Here is a 20,053-nt window from a genome sequence, read left to right on the forward strand (position 1 = left end):
CGCATCACGTCGAGTACATCCTGTTCCAGCCGCACTAGATCATATTAAGCTTGAAGTTCGGAGACAGCTCGCCAGCCATCTCAAGTCTCCACAGCGTCCTGGGTATTCTTGCCGTCGTTTCTTCATTCTTTTGTTGAGAGTCCCTTCTTCACTCACTCCTCTTTCCACCGTTTTACACACACTTATCCTACAACAGTCTCAATCAATGCCCTATTCTCTTGAAGTGGACGGTTGTTAGGTGTATGGACCGGCACCAGCTTATCCGGTGTTAAAACGCCGTTTGCAAGCAACGTGGTTCTCAGCACCCCATCCACCTGGATCATGGTCAACCGTCTACTTGGAGTCAACTTTGCCAAGATGTTGGCTACGACAATACTAATAATGGCAGGTCCTCTTGCTTTGGCATACGAGCTAGATACCAATTCAACCAGTGCGTATACCCGTGTTTCTTTTCTACTATAGATCCTCGCCACCCCTGCCTTGGAGAAAGTATAATCGCATCTGACCCGAATCCCCGCAGCATCCATCCTATCCGTGGCCAAGCAAATGACAGCGGATCTCATGACATTTTACGATGGCGACAAACCTGGAGGAACTCCCGGTCTCCTTCCGCAGCCTTATTACTGTACGTCAAAATTCGTCCTGCAGCGCAATTCCCCCTTGTGATCCTTGTTATCTGACACATCTCAGGGTGGGAGGCCGGTGCAATGATGGGCGCTCTTATAGACTACTGGTATTACTCCGGCGATGATCAGTACAACAAGCTTGTGGAACAGGCACTGTTGTTTCAAGTCGGGGATACCAATGATTATATGCCCCGAAACCAGACATTGACAGAGGGAAACGATGACCAGGGATTTTGGGGGTTGGCTGTCATGAGTGCTGCCGAATACAAATTCCCAGACCCGCCATCGGATAAGCCCCAGTGGTTGGCGCTGGCTCAGGCTGTATTCAACACCCAAGCCAGTCGATGGGATACCGAACACTGCAACGGAGGTCTGCGATGGCAGATCTTCAAGTGGAACCAAGGCTTTGACTACAAAAACTCCATTTCACAAGCGTGCTTCTTCGCACTCGGCGCAAGACTTGCTCTATACACTGGCAACAACTCATATGCGGAATGGGCCGAAAAGTCTTGGGATTGGATGATAGACGTTGGGTTTATTGACAAGTACTGGCGTGTCATTGATGGAGCCCACATTGGTACTAATTGTACTGATCACGTTCCCTATCAGTTTTCTTACAATGCCGGTGGGTTTATCCTCGGTGCCGCCGCCATGTACAACTATACAGAAAATCCTGTTTGGAAAGACAGGTTGGACAATCTGCTCGGCGCGAGTAGAGTCTTCTTCACCGGGCCAGACAAAAATATCATGACCGAAGTCGCTTGCGAACCCGTAGACCGCTGCAACTTGGACCAACAATCTTTCAAGGCATACCTCAGTCGCTGGTTTGCCGCCATCACCAAATGGGCACCTCATACTTACGACTTTGTCATGCCATATCTGCGGGCGTCAGCCGTCGCCGCAGCCAAGCAATGCGTTGGTGGTAATAACAAACGCATGTGCGGCCTCAAATGGAACCAGGACAAATATGACGGCTCGACTGGCGTTGGCCAGCAGATGGCAGCAATGGAAGTGACACTTGCTTGTTTGATCCAAGATCGTCCTGCTCCGGTTAGTCATGGCAATGGTGGCACCAGCAAAGGCAACCCGGGCCTCGGCGGGGGTGATATGGGACGGAATGAGCCCAAGTCTCCAGGCTACAAGGCAATTACAGCTGGCGATCAAGCAGGGGCTGCTATTTTAACCATCGCCCTCCTCACGGCCCTAATTATTGGTATTGGATGGATTTTTGTGGATGAAACATCAGACAAGTCCCCCCTAGAGCAGTTCAAAGGCGTCCGAAACTCTACAAAGGCAGCGATTGTCGCAGTCGCCGGCGCTACTCCAAGTAGGCCAATAATCGAGAAAGGCGGTTTCATAATCAATGCAACTAGCAAAAGAAGCTCAACCTCTAGTGTTCTCGAGAATAACCAGGCTATAGAGGCTGCGGCTGTCAGAATCGGCCGTGTTCGTAGTGAGAGCGTGGGAACCCAACGAAGATTGTCTAATATGCCAATCGGTTGGCCGCGCCAGAGCTCAAACGTATCCAGTGGTATATGGCTTGACACTCCGGAACTCCCTTCACCTACATGGCAAGGGTTAGGACTTAAAGGGGATATACATGGTGCTTCTGATGGAAAATCATGATTTCAGGGACCGGCGTTGGTTTTGGGATGACATACGAAGCGCGATTTTTACATGAGATGCACGATATTCTGGCGTCAAAGCCATGGACTGAACATAGTGTTCGACAACTAGAATCACGACACACTTATGCACATGACGTGTGCGCAGTATAAACACGATTAGAGAGTGTATAAATTCCAACCCAAGGCGTATATTCCTGCTCGTGGAAAAAGGGGGCGGAAAGAATGACCTTTCGCCCCGTTCGTATTCAACCGTAACCTCAATTCTACTCAACTCCATCGCCCTGCTTATACGTCTCCAAGACACGCTCCATCTCCCTACCAATGAACTTATCCATGGAGCTGACGGGCATCCCCCACGCCTTCACCCTCTCCGTATCCAAGATTCCACACACTCTGCCAAGCCTCTCATCATCAACATCCCAGCCACAAACAGATTAGAGCCATCACCGATCTCCTCATCAGTCATATACACCGTTTGCAAGTCTCTCCCCGTCGCTCTGCCCAACTTTCCCAACACTTTATCCACCGTTGAAAACTCGTCCGCCAGCTCAATCTCCTGCTTGTCGAATCTCTCGGGGCCCATAAACGCGGCTGCGCCAAATCTCCCAATCGTGTTCGCATCGACCACCGGTATGTACAATGGCGTCCCGCTGCATGGCCGTCCGCCAACGTCCCTGACTCCCTGGTCCACGAGCCCAGTGTACATGAGCACCAGGGGCCGGACGTGGTTGCTCACGATTTGTAAGAGTCGGTACTGTGTGGCAGCGTATTCACAGCTCTCCATTCCGGCGATGGGTGTCTAGTTCCCCTTCACGACGTCCGCCAATTACCAAATCGGGAACTCTGCTGAACAGCTCCGCATCTCGAATCCCGCCGGGCGGAGTTCTGCCGACCCACTTCGCCGGGACGCACCGGCATTTCCTCAATGAGCCTCTGTCTCAACCGTGGTGACACCCGCTCTTATAGGAGGACGGGATGCCCGAGTCCATGCAAGGTCAGTCCTCACTGCAAGAGTCGGCGAGGCGGACAGTCTTGTTTTGCTTCTTCTTCCTGCAGGCGTACAGGTTAGGGGTCTAGAGTGCGATGGGAAGCTGGGACTCTGGCACTCGTGGAGCGAGGCCGAGGCCGGTGATGTTGATCGGTGTAAGAGGGTGTGGATTTCGAGCCTGCTGGCGATGGAGGAGGCGGGGGGGGTGCGTTGAGGACATGGGCGAATTGTCATGAAATATCGGCTGTCATGCTATTGCTTGGCTCATCGTTTCGGCGTTGGTTTCGTAATGACTCGCGTGTGAGGCCAGTTGTCATATTTCGTGGCCCGCACCGATGCCAACGACGGGATGAGATGTCATTTTGGCCAGATATCACACATGGCAGGAGAAGACTTGTTTTTGCTTCACAAAAGCTCGAGTCTGACTTTGCACCGACTTGGTCTGTAGTCCATGGTTGTGTAGCGGGAAAACTCAAGAGGTTGAACTGCGCCTCGCATACCGGGTAGGCTAGTCTGCCCCAGAATTCCATGCTCCCTGCGGGACCCTCCAGATTTATTTAATCATCTACGTTTCCTGACCTAGGCGCCCGAGATCCTTTCCAACATCGCCTTGTCCATCAACATCCAGCCTGCTCTGGGCCATCGACGTTCCATCAATGACCCCCCGGCACGGCAGGTAGCCAGCTCTTTGGAGTCGACGAAAATGGCCCCCAAAAGACTCGACACAAGCCAGCCCAAGGGTGAGCGCGGTGACGGCGCATCGCTCCTCTCCCCCATCGCATACGACGACGACGCAGCGTCCCTGCATTCCCGCAGCGACCAAGACACAGACAGCGATGACGACCAGCTGCAGCTACGGGCGCGAAATAGCCGCGAGCTGCGCGCTGCGGATAGGATTGTTCTCATGGAAGAGGAGGAACTCGACCGTTTGGTCACCACGTCCAGACGGGAACAAGAGCGTCAGCGACGGGGCTCCGGGCTCTCGGTTCCCAGTGCGTTGAACATCTTTGCCCGTCGAGGAAGCTCATCGCAGCTGTCGTCGCCGAACGCCTCCATGGAGAACTTGGTTTCTGAGAAGCGAAAGGCCAGGCGCTCTAGGAGAAAACAGAAGCGGAATAGACTGATCCAGGATGCTCGTCATGGCGAAGACGGCGAATTAATGTACGAGATGGAAGAAGGTGGCATGAAAGACGGCAGCTCCACGGGCGACAGCACCGAACGAGAAGATAGCGGCGAAGCGGATCGACGACGACTAAATCTGGTGGCACAAGCTAGGGACAGCCGCGGCCGTAGTTGGCGCCGATGGGTATTTTGGCATTCACTTATTGCCATTGGATTTGCCATTCTCGTCCTGGTTGCGTGGAAGTTGTCGAGAAATCGTAGGAGTGCCCTGCCCAAGCAGCACCTGGTCAGCAATGGAACGGCCCTCTTCGCCCCAACCACCATCATTCTGAGCTTGGATGGCTTCCGAGCTGATTTCCTGCAGAGAGGGTTTACGCCCAGGCTCAATGCCCTTGTGAAGGAGGGCATCTCGCCGCAGTACATGATGCCGTCTTTCCCGTCTCTTACGTTCCCCAACCATTTCACCCTGGCCACGGGCTTGTATCCCGAGTCGCACGGCATCGTCGCCAACAAATTTTGGGACCCAGACTTGAATGCCGAGTTTCACCACACAGACCCGGCGAGGAGCCTGGATCCCAAGTGGTGGAACGGAGAGCCCTTCTGGGTGACGGCCGAGAAGCAGGGAATTCGCGCGGCGGTGCACATGTGGCCGGGCAGCGAGGCTCCGATCCAAGACACCTTTGCGAGCATCGTCGATAAATACAATGGCAACGAGCCGCTGGACAGCAAAGTCTCCAGGATTCTGGGCTTCCTCGACATGCCGGGAAAGGAGAACCCGGCTGTCGATGTCAAGGATACACGGCCGCAGCTGATTGCGGCGTATGTACCCAACGTCGACACCGATGGTCACAAGTATGGCCCGAACAGCACGGAAATCATGTCGACGATTCAAAGCGTGGATACCATGATTGATAACCTCTCCAAGGGCCTCGACGCCCGCAACCTTACGAATATCGTCAATGTCATTGTTGTGTCTGACCACGGCATGGCAACCACGGATACTTCCCGTGTACTTCAACTCGAGGACCTGGTTGACACGTCCAAGATTGAGCATATAGATGGCTGGCCACTGTATGGCCTGCGACCCAAGGACGACAAGGATACCCAGCAACTATACAATGGGCTCAAGGACAAGGCCAAGTCCAACCCCAACTTTGACGTCTACCTCCGCGATGTCGACATGCCCCAGCGCTATCACTTCTCCAAGAACCACCGCATTGCGCCGTTGTGGATAGTGCCCAAGGTAGGATGGGCGATTGTCACCAAGGATGAATTTGTGGTGAATGAGGCCAAGGAGAAGGGACTCGTCTACCATCCTCGTGGCCTGCACGGCTATGACCACCAACACCCTCTGATGAGAGCTATTTTTGTCGCTCGAGGACCAGCGTTCCCGCACCAGGGGAATAGCAGGGTCGAGCCGTTCCGTAAGTTGAACCCCCTCCATTTTCTTTCATCCCTTCTTTCTTTTTTTTAGTTGCCCCTGTCACGGGAAGCAGCTTCGCTAACACGACTATCCCCACAGAAAACCTCGAAGTGTACAACATTGTATGCGACTCGCTGGGCATGGAGCCGCAGCCCAACAATGGAACACTGAGACTGCCGCTGAAACCAGTCGGCACCCACGATGACACGAAACCACAAGAAACGCCCGAGGATCCACCGCCGCAAGAGTCGTCGGCTCACCCTACCGAGCTTGTCCCCACGCGGCCGACCAAACCCCGGCCCTCTTCGCCGGCGATTGGCGTTGATCCGCCGCCGCCGCCGAGCGCATCCGCTTCCGAGCCGTCCTCGCCGGCGGCTGATGCCCATCAGCCCACGCGGCCGACGAAGCCTAAAGCCTCTTCTTCACTGGCAATCGCTGACGATGAGCCAAAACGGCCCACGAGGCCTCCTAAGATATCTAGTACGGGGACACAACCCGCGGCGCAACCCACAGAGGGCAGTGGAAACAGGGACGACGAACAGGCGGCTGATGAGGATGGGTCGCTTGGGGATAAAGTCAAGGGTTGGTGGGGTTGGATTACAGACACGGTCGGCGGGATATGGGATTCCATCACTGGCTCCGGCTCCGGGTAGCTGGATATGTACATACTAATGCTCACTTTTGTTCCTTGACAATGCCACTACTGCAGCAACGATGCGCATCTCGTGCAGGTTCCGTCTGTAGAGAACCTCCACCCTTTGACTGAAATGTGAAAATTGCGGGGGTCCCGGCTCTCAATTTCTCTGAGAAGATCGAGGTGAATTTCACAGCCAGCTGCGGAATCTGCTCCGTGCCCGCCCACACGCCCCGAAGGGACCTGCTCGTCGCAAAAGTAGCCTTTACACGATGTCAGAGTTTTGGCCCGGCTCCTGCAGCTGTGGCTCGGTACGCTGCAGGAGCACAAAACATAAAACACCAAACACGATGAAGCAGTAGCCCTGCTGTGCATTTCCATTAATGATGGTTGAATATGTGATTTCTCAAAGATTGCAGAGTCCTTGTGAGGCTAGGTGTTTTAACGACTCTGCCAAAAGTGGAGGCCTCACACAATGCGAGGTCTTAATTTGGTAGACGTGTATTTTCCTTACAACACTACATATGTAGGCATGCGCGTTTGGCAAACTAGTTCAAAACCCGCTGGTGAGCTCAACTTGCTTCTGGCACACAGAAGTTACATATCAAACGCCGTCACTGTCCACTGGCGATTGGCATTAGTCAACGACACAACTACACAACTACCAAGGCAGTTTTGATACGAGGCAAGGGTAGCAAATACCACAGGACTTTAAGCAGGAAACCGCGCTCAACATTGAATAGAGTCCCCGCCAACAATGGCAACTACAGCGCACAATCCTTTCTTCAGATCCTGATCCCATTAAGCATTACTGGCATCATGAGTCATCGGGAGACGAAATCGACATCTTGGCCGGGTCTCCAAGCGTTGCTCTTGTTGTGAAGGAGAATTAGGACATATATACGGACGGTAGTACTAACTGCATACATCTGTTATACATACACTGCGTCTGGCCCAGACTCTCTCATGATAGAATATGCTTCCCGTTGTCTACATCCACACTTCATTCGGCTTACACAACAACCAGTGCAGCAACTGCAAGGGCAAAGGCAGTGGCAGGACCAACAAAAGCGGCACCCGCAGTGACGGGGGTGTTACTAGGTTGAGGGTTTCCGCCGCTGCCTCCGGAAGGCTGAGGGTTGCCTCCATTACCGCCCGTAGGCTGGGGATTACCCCCGTTACCACCAGTTGGCTGAGGGTTGCTTCCATTGCCACCAGTTGGCTGGGGGTTGCCTCCATTACCGCCAGTAGGCAGGGGATGACCCCCGTTACCACCGGTTGGCTTAGGGTTCTCGTTACCGCCAGTAGGCTTAGGGTTTTGACTGTTGCCTCCCGTAGGCTGAGGATTCTCACCATTTCCACCAGTGGGTTGAGGTTTGCCTCCATTACCGCCGGTTGGCGGAGGGTTCTCGCCATTACCGCTTGTAGGTTGCGGGTTTCCACCGTTGCTTCCTGTGGGCTGGGGCTTCCCAGGAATGGTCACGAATGTAGTTTCCTGTGGAGGTGGAGGAGGAGGAGGGTTCTGGCCGCCAGTAGGCTTGGTAGGCACAAGAGTCTGTGTTTGTGTTTCCTCAACGGGGCAAACAGTGGTATACACGGGGATGACCTCGGTGGTAGTGTGACCGACAGGGCAGTTGGTCACGGTGGGAGGGCATTCAGAAATCGTGTAGGTCTTGGTGGTATACACGGTGCTAGTGGTCATAATAGGAGCCCCAGTAGTTGTAGGCTTAGGGGGTTGAGCAGTCTCCGTAACAGGGCATACTGTGGTGTACACGGGGATGACTTCCGTAGTAGTGTGACCAACGGGGCAGTTGGTCACGGCGGGAGGGCATTTGGAAATGGTGTAAGTCCTGGTAGTGTAAACGGTGCTGGTGGTCATGGCGAGTGACGTTGTAGTGCCTCCATGCGCTGTCGTAGTTGCCGTCCTGGTAGAAGGAGCGGAAACAGTAGCTGAACCAGAGCCCGTGGAAGTGCTTCCGGGAGCCGTCGTGTTTTCAGTCTTGGTGGAGGGAGTAGAAGTAATGCCAGCACCAGAGCTAGTGGTGGCGCCTCTAGTAGCGGTCGTAGTGTGGTGGCCCTGAGTTGACGTCTCAGTCTCAGTGCAGGGCTCCTCGGAAGTGGTAGTGTGATGGTGCTTGCTCGTGGTGTGAGGCTTCTCAGTGGTCCCAGTCTCGGTGCAAGGCTCTTCAGAGGTGGTACTGTGTTGAGGCTCGGTCGTAGTATGATGAGCGTTGGTGGTAGTCTCGGTCTCGGTGCAAGGCTCTTGAGATGTCGTTGTGTGCGGCTCTTTGGTCGTAGTTTCGGTGGTTTGGGCCTTGGTGGTTGTTTGAGGTGGTGTTCCCTTATCAATACAGTTCTTCTCATTGAACTCGTCCTGTGCTTCCTGCAACACCTTAATGAGAGGGGCAGCGAGGTTCTTGGCAATGAGCTGGGCAATGGTAGGAACCTTAGAGACCACGGCGGCAATGAGGGCGTTGGAGCCGATGTTGATATTTATGACCTGCTCGCGGACGAGAGCACAATAGTTGCCATTCTGAATTACGTTCTTCTTGGCCTTGAGATCAGCGAGCAGAGTCTCACCCTTGGCTTTCATAGCCTTGACGGGGTCCTGAAGGCCGAGAGCGTCACCCAATGTCAGATCGGCCTGAGCATCGACAGTAAGCTTCCCTTCCTGCAGTGTCTGAATGACTGCGGTTGCAGCATCCTGAACTGGTTTAGCATCGGTGGTAAATCCCTTGACCTGAGCATCGAGCTTTTCAAGCCCTTGGCCAACTTTGGTCATGACATCAGTGATGGCATTGATATCGCGTTCAACCACAGCAGCAGCAGGGTCGACGACACCGGCCGCAACGCTGGTAGCCAGACAGGCAACAGCAACGAACTTCATGTCGGCTTGAAGATTAGAGCAAAATGCCCCTTACAGATCAGCAAATAACGAGTGACTAGAAGTTGGGATCACTTCAGCAGCTTGAACAGCCGGACAAGTTCTTCTGGCTCAGAAAAGAGTAAAAGCAGTCACTGGAACCAGTTCAGACAGCCGGCGTCCACCACGGGTGCTTTATATTATGTGACTACAACTGATTAACGGGGGAGCATCCAGTGATGGAGGAGTCGAGGACCACTCACATGGCGCTCACAGGGGCAACTGCATCTTGAGAACCCAATGGCGGGCTGTCAAATAAAGGAAGACTGTCCCTCGCCAACAGTAGAAAAGAAGCCATCGACAGGGGGTCCAATCGCAATCAAGAGCAAGCCTCTTGAAGTGGGCTGCATCGTGGTGTCTTGAGGGCTGGGCGTACATACAACTTGGATACGGATACCCATTCCTGGGTAGTCGAATGCCACGAATTCTCTCATCGGGTGAAAAGCCGAAATCGTGATGCCCCGGGTCTATGATGCTCGTCGTAGCGAGCTCGAGTTCAATTTAGACAGGCCATTACCTTGAGCTGACGGTCGGATTGCTCGGGCAGCCCGCCCCAACGTCGGCAGCGTCGTCTTCTTCAGTATACATGCCCGCATCTCTGGAAGGTGACGTTTGTCGAATGGTGGAAATCGTGATGCTTGATGCACCGTTACGGTTTCCCCGGTGGAGTCGCCAAAGTGGTCATCGGTCTGCAGCCACCAGCCACCAGACATGGATGATTATTCGTTCCTGCAGGGGGGATTGTCAGGGGCATGCAGGCCAAAGACCAACATTGAAGGATCGGAGTGTCTTCCGGAGGCTTACATCAATTGTACTGACGAGGTGACGGTGCCTGTTTTCCGCGGCCTTTGCCACATTTGGCCCCTGACTGTGACTGATGGTGCCAGCCTTAAGTCAGGAACTATCGAAGTTCTTTTAGCGCATCGATATCGCTTGGCTGTTTTCCGTAGGTGCCGACGACGCCATATCGATTCCTTGTTCCTGCATCAAGCGGCAGGGCGATCCTTGCCACCCGCAAAAGGCCAGACGCGTCCCTGGGCTCGCAAGTCACAGCCGTCAAGCGGATGTGAGAAATACCCCGTAAATCGTTCGTCAAGAGCTCAAGCGAAGGAAAAATTTTTGTTCAAATGAGTGCTTGATCGGGCCCAACTACCCGCACGACTCCCCCGCGCGGAGACTTGCCAGTGGGCCTAGACTCTCTGGAGGTGGGAAGATCGCGGGGGAAGCCAAGAAGTCGGTCGAGTCACCTGTCGTCTGAACTCCGGAGCGGTTCCACGTCCTTGCCCCTGACTACAGAGACCAAGAGGGGCGCGCTAGCAGCGAGACCTCGCTTGCACTGACGTCTTTTCCAAGATGCCATCACTCTCGGCTGCCCAGTTTCGATTGTATGCTCTAGTCATGGTCTGTTCAACTTCTCCCCCCTCATGTCTACCAGACTCGATATTTGGTTTTGCCTAATTTCTGCTCTTGTCCGCCCGGGTTCCCAATGCGTGGTGCGGCGGCGCCCCTGGGCCCTGTCCATGCCTCTCTGTCCCGCCGTCTCTCCCGCCTTCGCTCTTCCACCCGTCAGACATATCATGGCACGTTCAAAAGTGGCCGTACTTGCATTGTGGCTGCATGCAACTGTCCACCCGCCCACTGCACCAGTTTGCCATGTATGTACGTAATTTCGCTATTCCGAGGCAAGTGGCAAGGAGCCTCCCTAACCCCGGCACCGTCCATGGCACCGTGTCATCGGCATGACTTGACTAACCTGGTACGGGGTGACTCCGTACTCAACAGCAAGGATTGAGCAAAATGCCCCGCGATCCGGATTGTCAAGGACCCAGGCGCCGGACGGCTTGCCGGCGTGCACATCATTTCCTGGACGTCTCTAGCTGTCATGTTTTAGTGCCTCGTATTGGATAGCGCTCCATTAATGACTTTTTGGCGAGAGTGCGGCTCGGATAAGCTAACTTGAGTTTAGGGTCGCCTGGCCCTTTCGGCTCGCGGGCTCGACTCGTCGATGGACGTAATAATCGTGAGCCACCCAACACCTAAAAAATGTGGGGCCGGCTCGATTATCCGACAAGCTGAACTGTCAAACTACAGTGAGATGCAAAAATATTGAGTAGACCAGGTACCTGGCTATTGCGCTCTATTATACAATAATGATTCATGATGCTTGTTAAGAGGCAAATATATTATGCTACAGGTTGGAGCTTGCAAAGCTGACTTCTTGCTAATAAGAGGGCACATGCATGCTGGTGGAGATTCTCGCAGAGCCTATGTACATTCTCGCGGGCTTATTGTCGACTGGTGTATCGCGAGACGTCCTGACAGCAAGACACCTAATACCGGATGATGGATGACGCAGGGTTGAACATTGACGGCAAAGACAAAGGAAACATTCGTATCTCGCTATAACATCTAGTCTTTGAGCGATGAGGTGAAAGAAATAACCGACATGTTCGCTCTAGATAAAACCTTGCTACAATGCTGACGAGGGTCCCAATTTTCTTCCAATGACTTGTGGACATTTTAAGAGCTGTTTAAACCTAGCCTTGTGCAAACCCAGCTCTACGGAAAATGATGTGACGAGGGGTAAACGAAACTTCAACGTCGGACTAAATCACGATAAGAGTTAGCTACCAAGTTTGTTTTCTGGGGACAGATGTTAATATTGACTAAGCAGAGTGGGGCGTTGTTTTGTCTTGATGCTTAGATTTTATTAGTGTCATGAGTTTTCGTGGTGGGAACGAAGAGAATACTAGAAAGTATTGGGCAAATATCTCACGTTACGATGACTATTTCGTCCTTTGGATCGGTAGTTTCTCGTCATCCAGAGGTCAGTTCAAATTCAGATTGCATGGTGCTTAAAGCAGCAGCACATGGGGTATGCTTGGAAGGCACTAGAACAATAGAACACAAAGGCTTCCATTAGTTAATAAAAGGTGTACAAATACAAATATTATTGTCACTTTGCAAGTTCACAAGCGAGTGAAGACGCTGGCTGTAGTCGTAGCCTGCAAGGCACGGGACCCATATTTCTTGGACATGCTGCCAATGGGAGTCGCGTTCTAGACGCGTCACACGAGGCTAATCCCGCGCGCCACCAATCGATAAGGACTCGGGTCAATTAAACTTGTTTCGTTGTCATCACTTGTGAGAGCAACGCATTTGAGGTGTTTGGCCAGCCAGCTGCTTCAACAAATCGTGCGCTCCGCAGTGCGTTCGTTTCTCTGGTACAGCGAGCCGTCTACAAATCCAGCTGTTTCCGTGACGTGTCGGGGCGGTGCTAGGTTCCACAGCTCGCCTCATTGTCTGAAGTGCACGGATGCCTGCGTCTTGGTTGCCTTGTTTGCAGGACTCTGAGGGGTGGATATGGCAAATCCATCAACCATGAACCGTCGAGTCGAGGATGCAATAGAGGAGTTGACCGTGCAACAGGTCTTACTCAGCTCTCTGGAAGGCCAGACATGGGACGGTATCGAGGAGGAGCGGAACATAGTCCTTCGGAATATTGAACGCCTGAAGAGCCGCATCAAGAAGCTGCGGCGAGAGGCACAGGCACACACCGACGACAAAACTGGTGAGTCTTGTCCGTTCATGATTTGTATGATGTGCGTTGCTTGATGCCAGCAGCAGAACTTGAAACCTTATGACATCACTCTCATTACGGCCTAACACCCTTTCTTTTAGATGTTGTTCGCTCTGCATCACAAGCGCGATCTCCATCCGACTCATCAAACAGTGAGTGCGTTGTTTGTTTTGTCTATGTTTCTATGCTCTAGCAAAGCCGTCTCTACAACCAAAGTTCGTGAAGTTATTCACGTTCTACACAGTCGACCGGTGTGAAATGCCTGTCATGTTTCACCGGGCCACCAGACGAACTGTTTGTACCCCATTTCATGATCACAAGACTCAAATTTGCATCTCCTACACCCCACTGCATTTCGATACCTAATCTTGCCAGCTGGTATGAACTGTATCGTGCCAGCTGCATGATCAGGCAAGTGTCCGAGAACGGCGGCAGTGAATGTGTCCTTGCACAACGCACACTGTTCGTCACACGGAGGAGAGGCAAACGTTGCTACGAGATGAGATAGTAGCAGCATCTCCTGCATCTTTTATACAAGCATCTTTCCGCATCCCTAACCGATGAGCATACAGAACTTTCGTGCCCTCAACCCATGACCCCAGTCGCGACAGGCGGGCGCTCGATCAAGATGGACTCTTCCTCCAGTTATCACGACATCTGGGATAGCCCATCTTCAACATCTTTACCAAGTAGAAAAAGGGATCTTCGAGCGGCCGATGGCTTGACAGTCGATGGGCAGAATAAGTCTAGACGCACGACTCCTATTCCCGGAGGCAAACGTTCCTCCACCCCTTCTAGGCAAGCCATGGAGTATAACGACACCGAACCTATTGATATCATTGATCTCACTGGGTATGCCTGCGCTTGCAGCTATGTAATTACTTGCTCACATGCTAACAACAACAGTGACGATGTCGACTTCGATTCCACCATGGTCGCCGAACAAATCCGACAGCAGCAGCGGCAAGAATGGGAGAACCGAGATAGGAAAATGGCGATGCAACTTGCTAGTCAACCCCCCGTGGTACCGTCGACGTCCTCGGACATGGCTTCCGACGAGATGGACGCTTTTTCGAGGATCATGGCCACGGAGCGAGCCAACACAAGAGGACCAACAGGATGGAACTGGCAGTCTTTGCCGGCATCTAGTACTCAAACACCAATGCCACCCGCAACTATAAAGGGAGCCTCAACGCCAGGGCCGTATGATCTGAGCTGGGACAATCCAAGCCCATGGGATAGATCTCCTGTTCCAACCCCGGCCTCGTTACCTAGTAATGGATTCCAAGTTGCGGGCATAAACTCACCTAGTGGAAATCGCCAGAGCTCCTCAGGGTTCAATGCTCAGTTAAATTCCCCATATTCTACCATGAGACACCAGCTTTCGAATCCGGCTATTAGGAATGCCTTCCAGCCTCTCTCATCATCGAGAGTTATTCCATTCAATGCGGTTTCATGGCTCCCGGGAAAGAATGGCTCTAGCATTGCAAACATCATCGAACAAACCAGCACGTTTGATTTCGCAAACGGGCTTGATACATTTGGTAATCCACTGCCTAGTCGTCTGACAAATGTACTCCTAGGCGATGCTAATGACTCGCCTGTGACGGGAAAGGAGTTGGATGACTTATTGGCGAATATTCGTCCCGACATAGATATCCCAGAGCATAATCGCGGGGTTGGTCCGCCTGGGCTTAAGTTTGCCCTCTACCGCCACCAAGAAGTCGCTCTTACCTGGATGAAACAAATGGAAGAAGGCACCAATAAGGGTGGTATCTTGGCCGACGACATGGGACTAGGCAAGACAATTTCCACGCTATCGCTCATGCTTTCCAACAAGTCCAGTTCTCGTCCAAAGGTGAGTTACGTATAATCTCACCATTATCTCAAGACACCTCACTTACATACAGTGTAGACAAACTTAATTATTGGCCCTCTTTCGTTGATTCGACAATGGGAAGAGGAATTGCAAAAGAAGACCAAGCTTGCGCATCGATTTTCGGTGTTTGTGTATCACGGCAAAAAAGCGACCACTGATGAGCTCCTCAAGTACGACGTTGTGCTCACCACCTATGGCACTTTGGCACAGGAACTGAAGCGCCGCGAGAAATTCATTGAAGAAAACAAAGACAGGAATATTAACTTTAATGATAAATCTTGTATGGCCAAGTTTCCGCTGCTACACCCGGAGAAAGCAGTCTTCCATCGCGTCATCCTGGACGAAGCGCAATGCATCAAAAACAGGAATACCCAAACAGCAAAAGCTTGTCATAGCTTAAGGGCGACTTATAGGTGGTGTTTGACTGGCACCCCGATGATGAATGGCATTCTCGAGCTTTATTCCCTCTTGAAATTCCTGCGTATAAAGCCGTATAATACTTGGGAGAGCTTCCGCCAGGTAAGCAATCAGATTGCCGTGTGGGTTTGGGACTATCTGAGCTAACATCCGGGCAGACATTTGGAACATTATTCGGCCAGAGAGGCGACCCTAAGAGCATTGCCATGAACAAGCTTCGAGCACTGCTCAAAGCAATAATGCTTCGCCGAAAGAAGGACTCCAAGCTAGACGGCAAGCCAATCTTGCAACTTCCTACGAAGAGGGAGCATGCTGTATATGCGGAGCTATCCGCGGACGAGCGAGACTTTTACAAACAACTTGAGGAGAAGGCCCAAGTGGTTTTCAGCAAGTACCTTCGAGAGGGGAGTGTTGGAAAGAATTATTCCAACATCCTCGTGTTGCTTCTTCGACTTCGGCAAGCATGCTGTCATCCTCACCTCAATTTGGACGTCGACGATGCAGTCAATCCCGTCAGCAGTGCTGATGTGGAGGAACTTGTCAAGAAGCTGGATGCATCTATTGTAGAGAGAATCAAGGGTGTCGAAGCGTTTGAATGCCCGATATGTTATGATGCAGTACAATCGCCATCATTTTTCATACCCTGCGGCCATGACAGTTGCAACGATTGTCTATCTCGCATCGTAGACAATGCCGTCTCGCAGAACCTCCACGAAGGCAACGAGAGTGACAAGGCTAAGTGCCCTGTCTGTCGAGGTGTGTTCGAGCCAAGAAAATGCTTCACCTATGATTTATTCAAGAAAGTCCATATGCCGGACGCTCTGGAATCGTCGACGAAAACCGAACCAGGGTACGATGACTCTAGCGACGACGAAGAAGACGGCTCGGAAGAGGGGGATTCGTCAGATGAACTTGACAGCAAAGGGAACCTAAAAGGATTTATTGTCTATGACGACGACGACGACGACGACGAGCTTGCCGATATCAAACACCTGACAAAGGAGGTCTCCGCCCGTGACACGAAGGCGCGTAAACGGACCAAGAAGACTAAGAAAAAAGACAAAGGGAAGGGCAAAGACAAAGAGAAGAAGGCAGACGTGAAGCCATCCATGCTCAAGAGCCTTCGTCTAGAGGCAGCCAAGAACCACCAAGCATATAAACGATATATGGCATACCTACGCAAGACGTGGATGCCAGCAGCCAAAGTCACAGAATGCATGAAGCTGCTCAGGGAAATCCGAGAAACCGGCGAAAAGACCATCATCTTTTCTCAGTGGACGCTGCTTCTAGATCTCCTAGAAGTAGCCATGTGGCACGAACAATTCCCAGACAAGCCCGTTCGGTACGACGGCAGCATGACCGGGGACGAACGCAGCAACGCAGCCAAGGACTTTAGAGACCGGTCCGAGTGCAACGTCATGCTCGTGTCCCTCCGCGCTGGCAACGCAGGCCTGAACCTCACGGCCGCGAGTCGCGTCATCATCATGGATCCCTTTTGGAACCCGTACATTGAAATGCAGGCCATTGACCGGACCTACCGCATAGGACAGCAGAAGGAAGTAGAGGTGTATCGGATTCTGACGCAGGAGACGGTAGAAGACCGCATCGTGGCGCTCCAGAACAAGAAGAAGGAGATTGTGGAGGCGGCGCTCGACGAGACGGAGAGCATGAAGATTGGTCGGCTGGGCGTTAGTGAGCTTAAATTCCTGTTTAATGCGCGCTGAGGAGCACGGCATGCCTTGTTTTTGCATGGACTGGCTTTGTGGCCTTTGGAAGGGCCTACGACGTGAATTGGGGGGTTTGCGGATTACTGAGGCACGGGAATTAGATGCGTGCGGGACTTGGCTATTTGGCTATCATGCGGATTCTACGATTATGACGCTACAATAATGCATCAGCTTATATAGACAATATATTGCTCTTTTTTCCAAAGTCAACCATCAAATAGGATACTAATTATAATCGTATTGGGTATTCTCATCTACAAGCTACTCTGCTTTTCTTTTCCACGGTGTCAAAGCATTGCTGTCGCCATCCATGTCCCCTTGGCGCCGTGTATATTCCCGGGCCAGTTGGACTGTTCCTCCTCGACGGCGACCGGCCCGTGGGCGTTTTAAGGCCTAGGCCTGCTTGCTTCCCGAGCCACCACGTCCTCTAGCCTTGTGGGCTCGCTGTCCAGATGGGCCGAGTACGTCCACGACTTGGTCTCCCCCTTGGGATTGTTTGAAAAGCTGCTCGTCAGCACCAACGCGACGGGCTGCTCGGCAATCGTGAAGTGCAGCGCGCGGGAGTCGTCTTCGGGGTCGCGGATAGACGTGCCGCTCTGTATCCATTGCGCTGGACTCGGGGACGCGGATAGGGCGTTTAGGAAGTGGAGGGTTACGGCACGCTCGGTGGTGGTGCGGATGTAGCTGAAGAGGGCTTTGGGGTTGGAGTAGCCGTCTGCGTAGGGGGCGCAGATGCCCTGCAGGGTGGAGGACGGGGGCAGGGCGACCTGGTAGAATGTCGTGGTGACGGGGAAGAGGAACGTGCGGCCGCGGATGGTGAGCGACGCGTTGGGGAGGATGGTGAATGTGATGTTGAACTCTATGGTTTGGAGGATGTTTCGGATGAGGGATTGCGCGCCGGCGAGTTGGTTTGGTCCCTGTGACGAGGGGTCGGCGGCGGAGAATTGTGTTGTTTTGAGGGTGAATGAGGCTGGCAGGCCGGACTTTTGGAGGGCCTTGGTGATGGAGCCGATGTAGGTTGTGCATGAGAGGACGGCGCGGCTGGATGCCATGCAGGTGATGACGGGGCGGAGGAGGGCGTAGACTTGCTGGCCGCGGGAGCGGGAGATGTGCGGTGGTATGGGGCGGATTCTCATGAGTTCGTTGTATCGATGGGAGTAGCTGAGGAGGACGTGGAGGGAGATGAAGATTGTTTCCGCAATGGAGTTGTCGGGCAATGAGTCGTCGGCCACGGGGCACGAAGTGAGGGGGACAAGCTCGAGTACGATCTTGGAGGAGTCGTCCACGGAGCAGGTTAGAGTTGAGCCTTCTGGTCGGACGCCGTATGCTGCTAACGTGCGGGCTTCGCGGGTCAGTTCGTGCCAGAGCTCTTGAGAAAAGATGGTGTTTCGGGCCTCAAGGACACGGGACTCCAAGGAGGCGTCGTCATGGGCACGGCGACGGGGAACCGATCGGCCAACCACTTGGCCGTCTTTTTCGTATGTGACTACTAGTCCTTCTGACACACCTCCTAGCCGTCCAAGGTCAAGCTCTACTGAGCCGCTGTCGCCTCTTCTCATAGGTGCGAGGCCGTTGTTTTTGAACTCGGGAGAAGCTGGAATCCGTTAGCATGGGGATGGGTGTAAATGCCGACAGAATCGACTCACCTTCTGAGAAACCAAACTTTACGCCCAGAGTATGGCGCTCATGAGGTACCCTGCAAATAGACCAGCCGGATTTTTTGACAGCCATGACGTCCTCCCAGTATTTACTCTCCGCATCGACCTCTCGTTGCAGAAACTTGCCAGCCTCGTCGGCGGCATCTCGCGCCTGGTTGATCTGCATGAGCGTCCACCCAGTGGCGACTTCTTCCTCGTCCTTTTCCTTGTTGACGTTCAATATTGGTTCGTCCAGTTTATCGGCACCCAAGGTCCCTATGCCCACCATTTCTCGCAGCTGCTGAGAAAGGGTTAAGCCAGCCTGGGTTGGATTTTGCTTGGATAAGAGCAGGGAGAGGGAATCGAGGGTTAGCATAGCGGTGTTGCCGGCAATCCTACGCGCCGGTGTTAGCCTTGAATTTTTTGTAGACTCAGGAACCGCATCTAGGCTGCGCACTCTATATTCTTCAAGACGTCCATGCGCACAAGGGCAGCATCTTTCACAGGCTCCTCGTCGTGGCCTAGGTCGGACATGTCGACATCCTCTGGGTCGGTGTCGGCCCCATTGACGACTTGACTTGATTTGATCTCATCTTGAAGTTTGTTCTCTGTCACATCACGAAAGCCGCCGGACTGTGTATTGACGCGCGCAATGAACTCGGCGAGGTTTTGGGGGGCCTTGTCGGCGACGGGGAAGGGTCGCAAGGACAAGGGAGGTCCGTCGGGTGAAGCCATGGCTCACGTCACCTCGATGGTGTAGGGGAGATGAAACAGCACATCCGGGGATAGTGAGAGTATCGAAATTGGCCGGTGGAGGGTTAGGATTAGATGTCGACGGTTGATATGCTTCGAGATTCAATGTTGCTTGTGGCCGTTGACACTCAGCCTTGCGAACTGGGATTGTGGATTGCGCATGCATGGGGAAGGGCAGCCACACCAGTGAAGCCACACTATTGACTGGGGCAGGATTCAGGAAGAGAGTGGTTGTGGCTTGGGGTTAACAGATCATGGCCATCATCCATTGCCGCTGCCAGTTGAAGCATCGAAACAGGCATCGAAACATGAGCTGATTTTTCACGTGGCACAGCTCTTTGTCGTCTGTCGACGTCTGTGTGAGGCTTGATTAGGTCGCTTGAAGTGGTGTGAAGCGCAGCATTCCGTATGGCTCCAAGGCCACGCAGTTGCATCCCAGCAAGGATGAGCCAACCGCCAGTGTCAATATTCACGTCGGAGCAAGCTGGTCAAGTCCATTTCGATGAGCACTGCATTTACATGTTTCAATATTTGCTCCGTGTTTGATTGGGAATGGCTGGTGAGACCCTAGTGGACGGCGGCCAGAATGAGGCCGAGCAATGGTCCGGAGGTCCAGGGAATAGCGTCAGTGTTGGAAGCCCTTGGGGCGCACCGAAAGAAAAAAAACCCTCACTCAAACCCATGGTCTGGTGCTTCGTGTGGCGGTTTAAGCAAGT

The 20,053-nt window shown here is 52.9% G+C and overlaps 5 protein-coding genes across 5 annotated transcripts; 3 read left to right on the forward strand and 2 right to left on the reverse strand.

The window, feature by feature from the left end:
• Positions 1-381: 381 nt before the first annotated feature.
• MAA_09070 (glycoside hydrolase family 76 protein) lies at positions 382-2,252 on the forward strand (the record flags this gene model as incomplete). The annotated part of the gene is made up of 3 exons (XM_007827068.2): positions 382-430; positions 521-625; positions 691-2,252. The coding sequence occupies 3 exons, from the start codon at positions 382-384 to the stop codon at positions 2,250-2,252; spliced, it is 1,716 nt and encodes a 571-aa protein (XP_007825259.2).
• A 1,693-nt stretch (positions 2,253-3,945) lies between these two features.
• Positions 3,946-6,440, forward strand: MAA_09071 (type I phosphodiesterase/nucleotide pyrophosphatase; the record flags this gene model as incomplete). Its single annotated transcript, XM_007827069.2, has 2 exons — positions 3,946-5,788; positions 5,887-6,440. 2 exons carry the CDS (start codon positions 3,946-3,948, stop codon positions 6,438-6,440), a joined length of 2,397 nt encoding a protein of 798 aa, XP_007825260.2.
• Positions 6,441-7,433: 993 nt separating this feature from the next.
• On the reverse strand, positions 7,434-9,308 carry MAA_09072 (cell wall galactomannoprotein Mp2/allergen F17-like protein; the record flags this gene model as incomplete). Its single annotated transcript, XM_007827070.1, has 1 exon — positions 7,434-9,308. The coding sequence occupies one exon, from the start codon at positions 9,306-9,308 to the stop codon at positions 7,434-7,436; it is 1,875 nt and encodes a 624-aa protein (XP_007825261.1).
• Positions 9,309-12,725: 3,417 nt separating this feature from the next.
• Positions 12,726-16,944, forward strand: MAA_09073 (RING-13 protein; the record flags this gene model as incomplete). The annotated part of the gene is made up of 5 exons (XM_007827071.2): positions 12,726-12,915; positions 13,497-13,776; positions 13,831-14,782; positions 14,840-15,322; positions 15,379-16,944. 5 exons carry the CDS (start codon positions 12,726-12,728, stop codon positions 16,942-16,944), a joined length of 3,471 nt encoding a protein of 1,156 aa, XP_007825262.2.
• Positions 16,945-17,333: 389 nt separating this feature from the next.
• Positions 17,334-19,319, reverse strand: MAA_09074 (RNA polymerase II mediator complex component SRB4; the record flags this gene model as incomplete). Its single annotated transcript, XM_007827072.1, has 3 exons — positions 17,334-18,541; positions 18,594-18,979; positions 19,042-19,319. 3 exons carry the CDS (start codon positions 19,317-19,319, stop codon positions 17,334-17,336), a joined length of 1,872 nt encoding a protein of 623 aa, XP_007825263.1.
• Positions 19,320-20,053: the final 734 nt, after the last annotated feature.

Source organism: Metarhizium robertsii, assembly GCF_000187425.2.
Source record: "Metarhizium robertsii ARSEF 23 chromosome Unknown MAA_Scf_7, whole genome shotgun sequence".
In the NCBI taxonomy this organism is placed as follows: Eukaryota; Fungi; Ascomycota; class Sordariomycetes; order Hypocreales; family Clavicipitaceae; genus Metarhizium; species Metarhizium robertsii.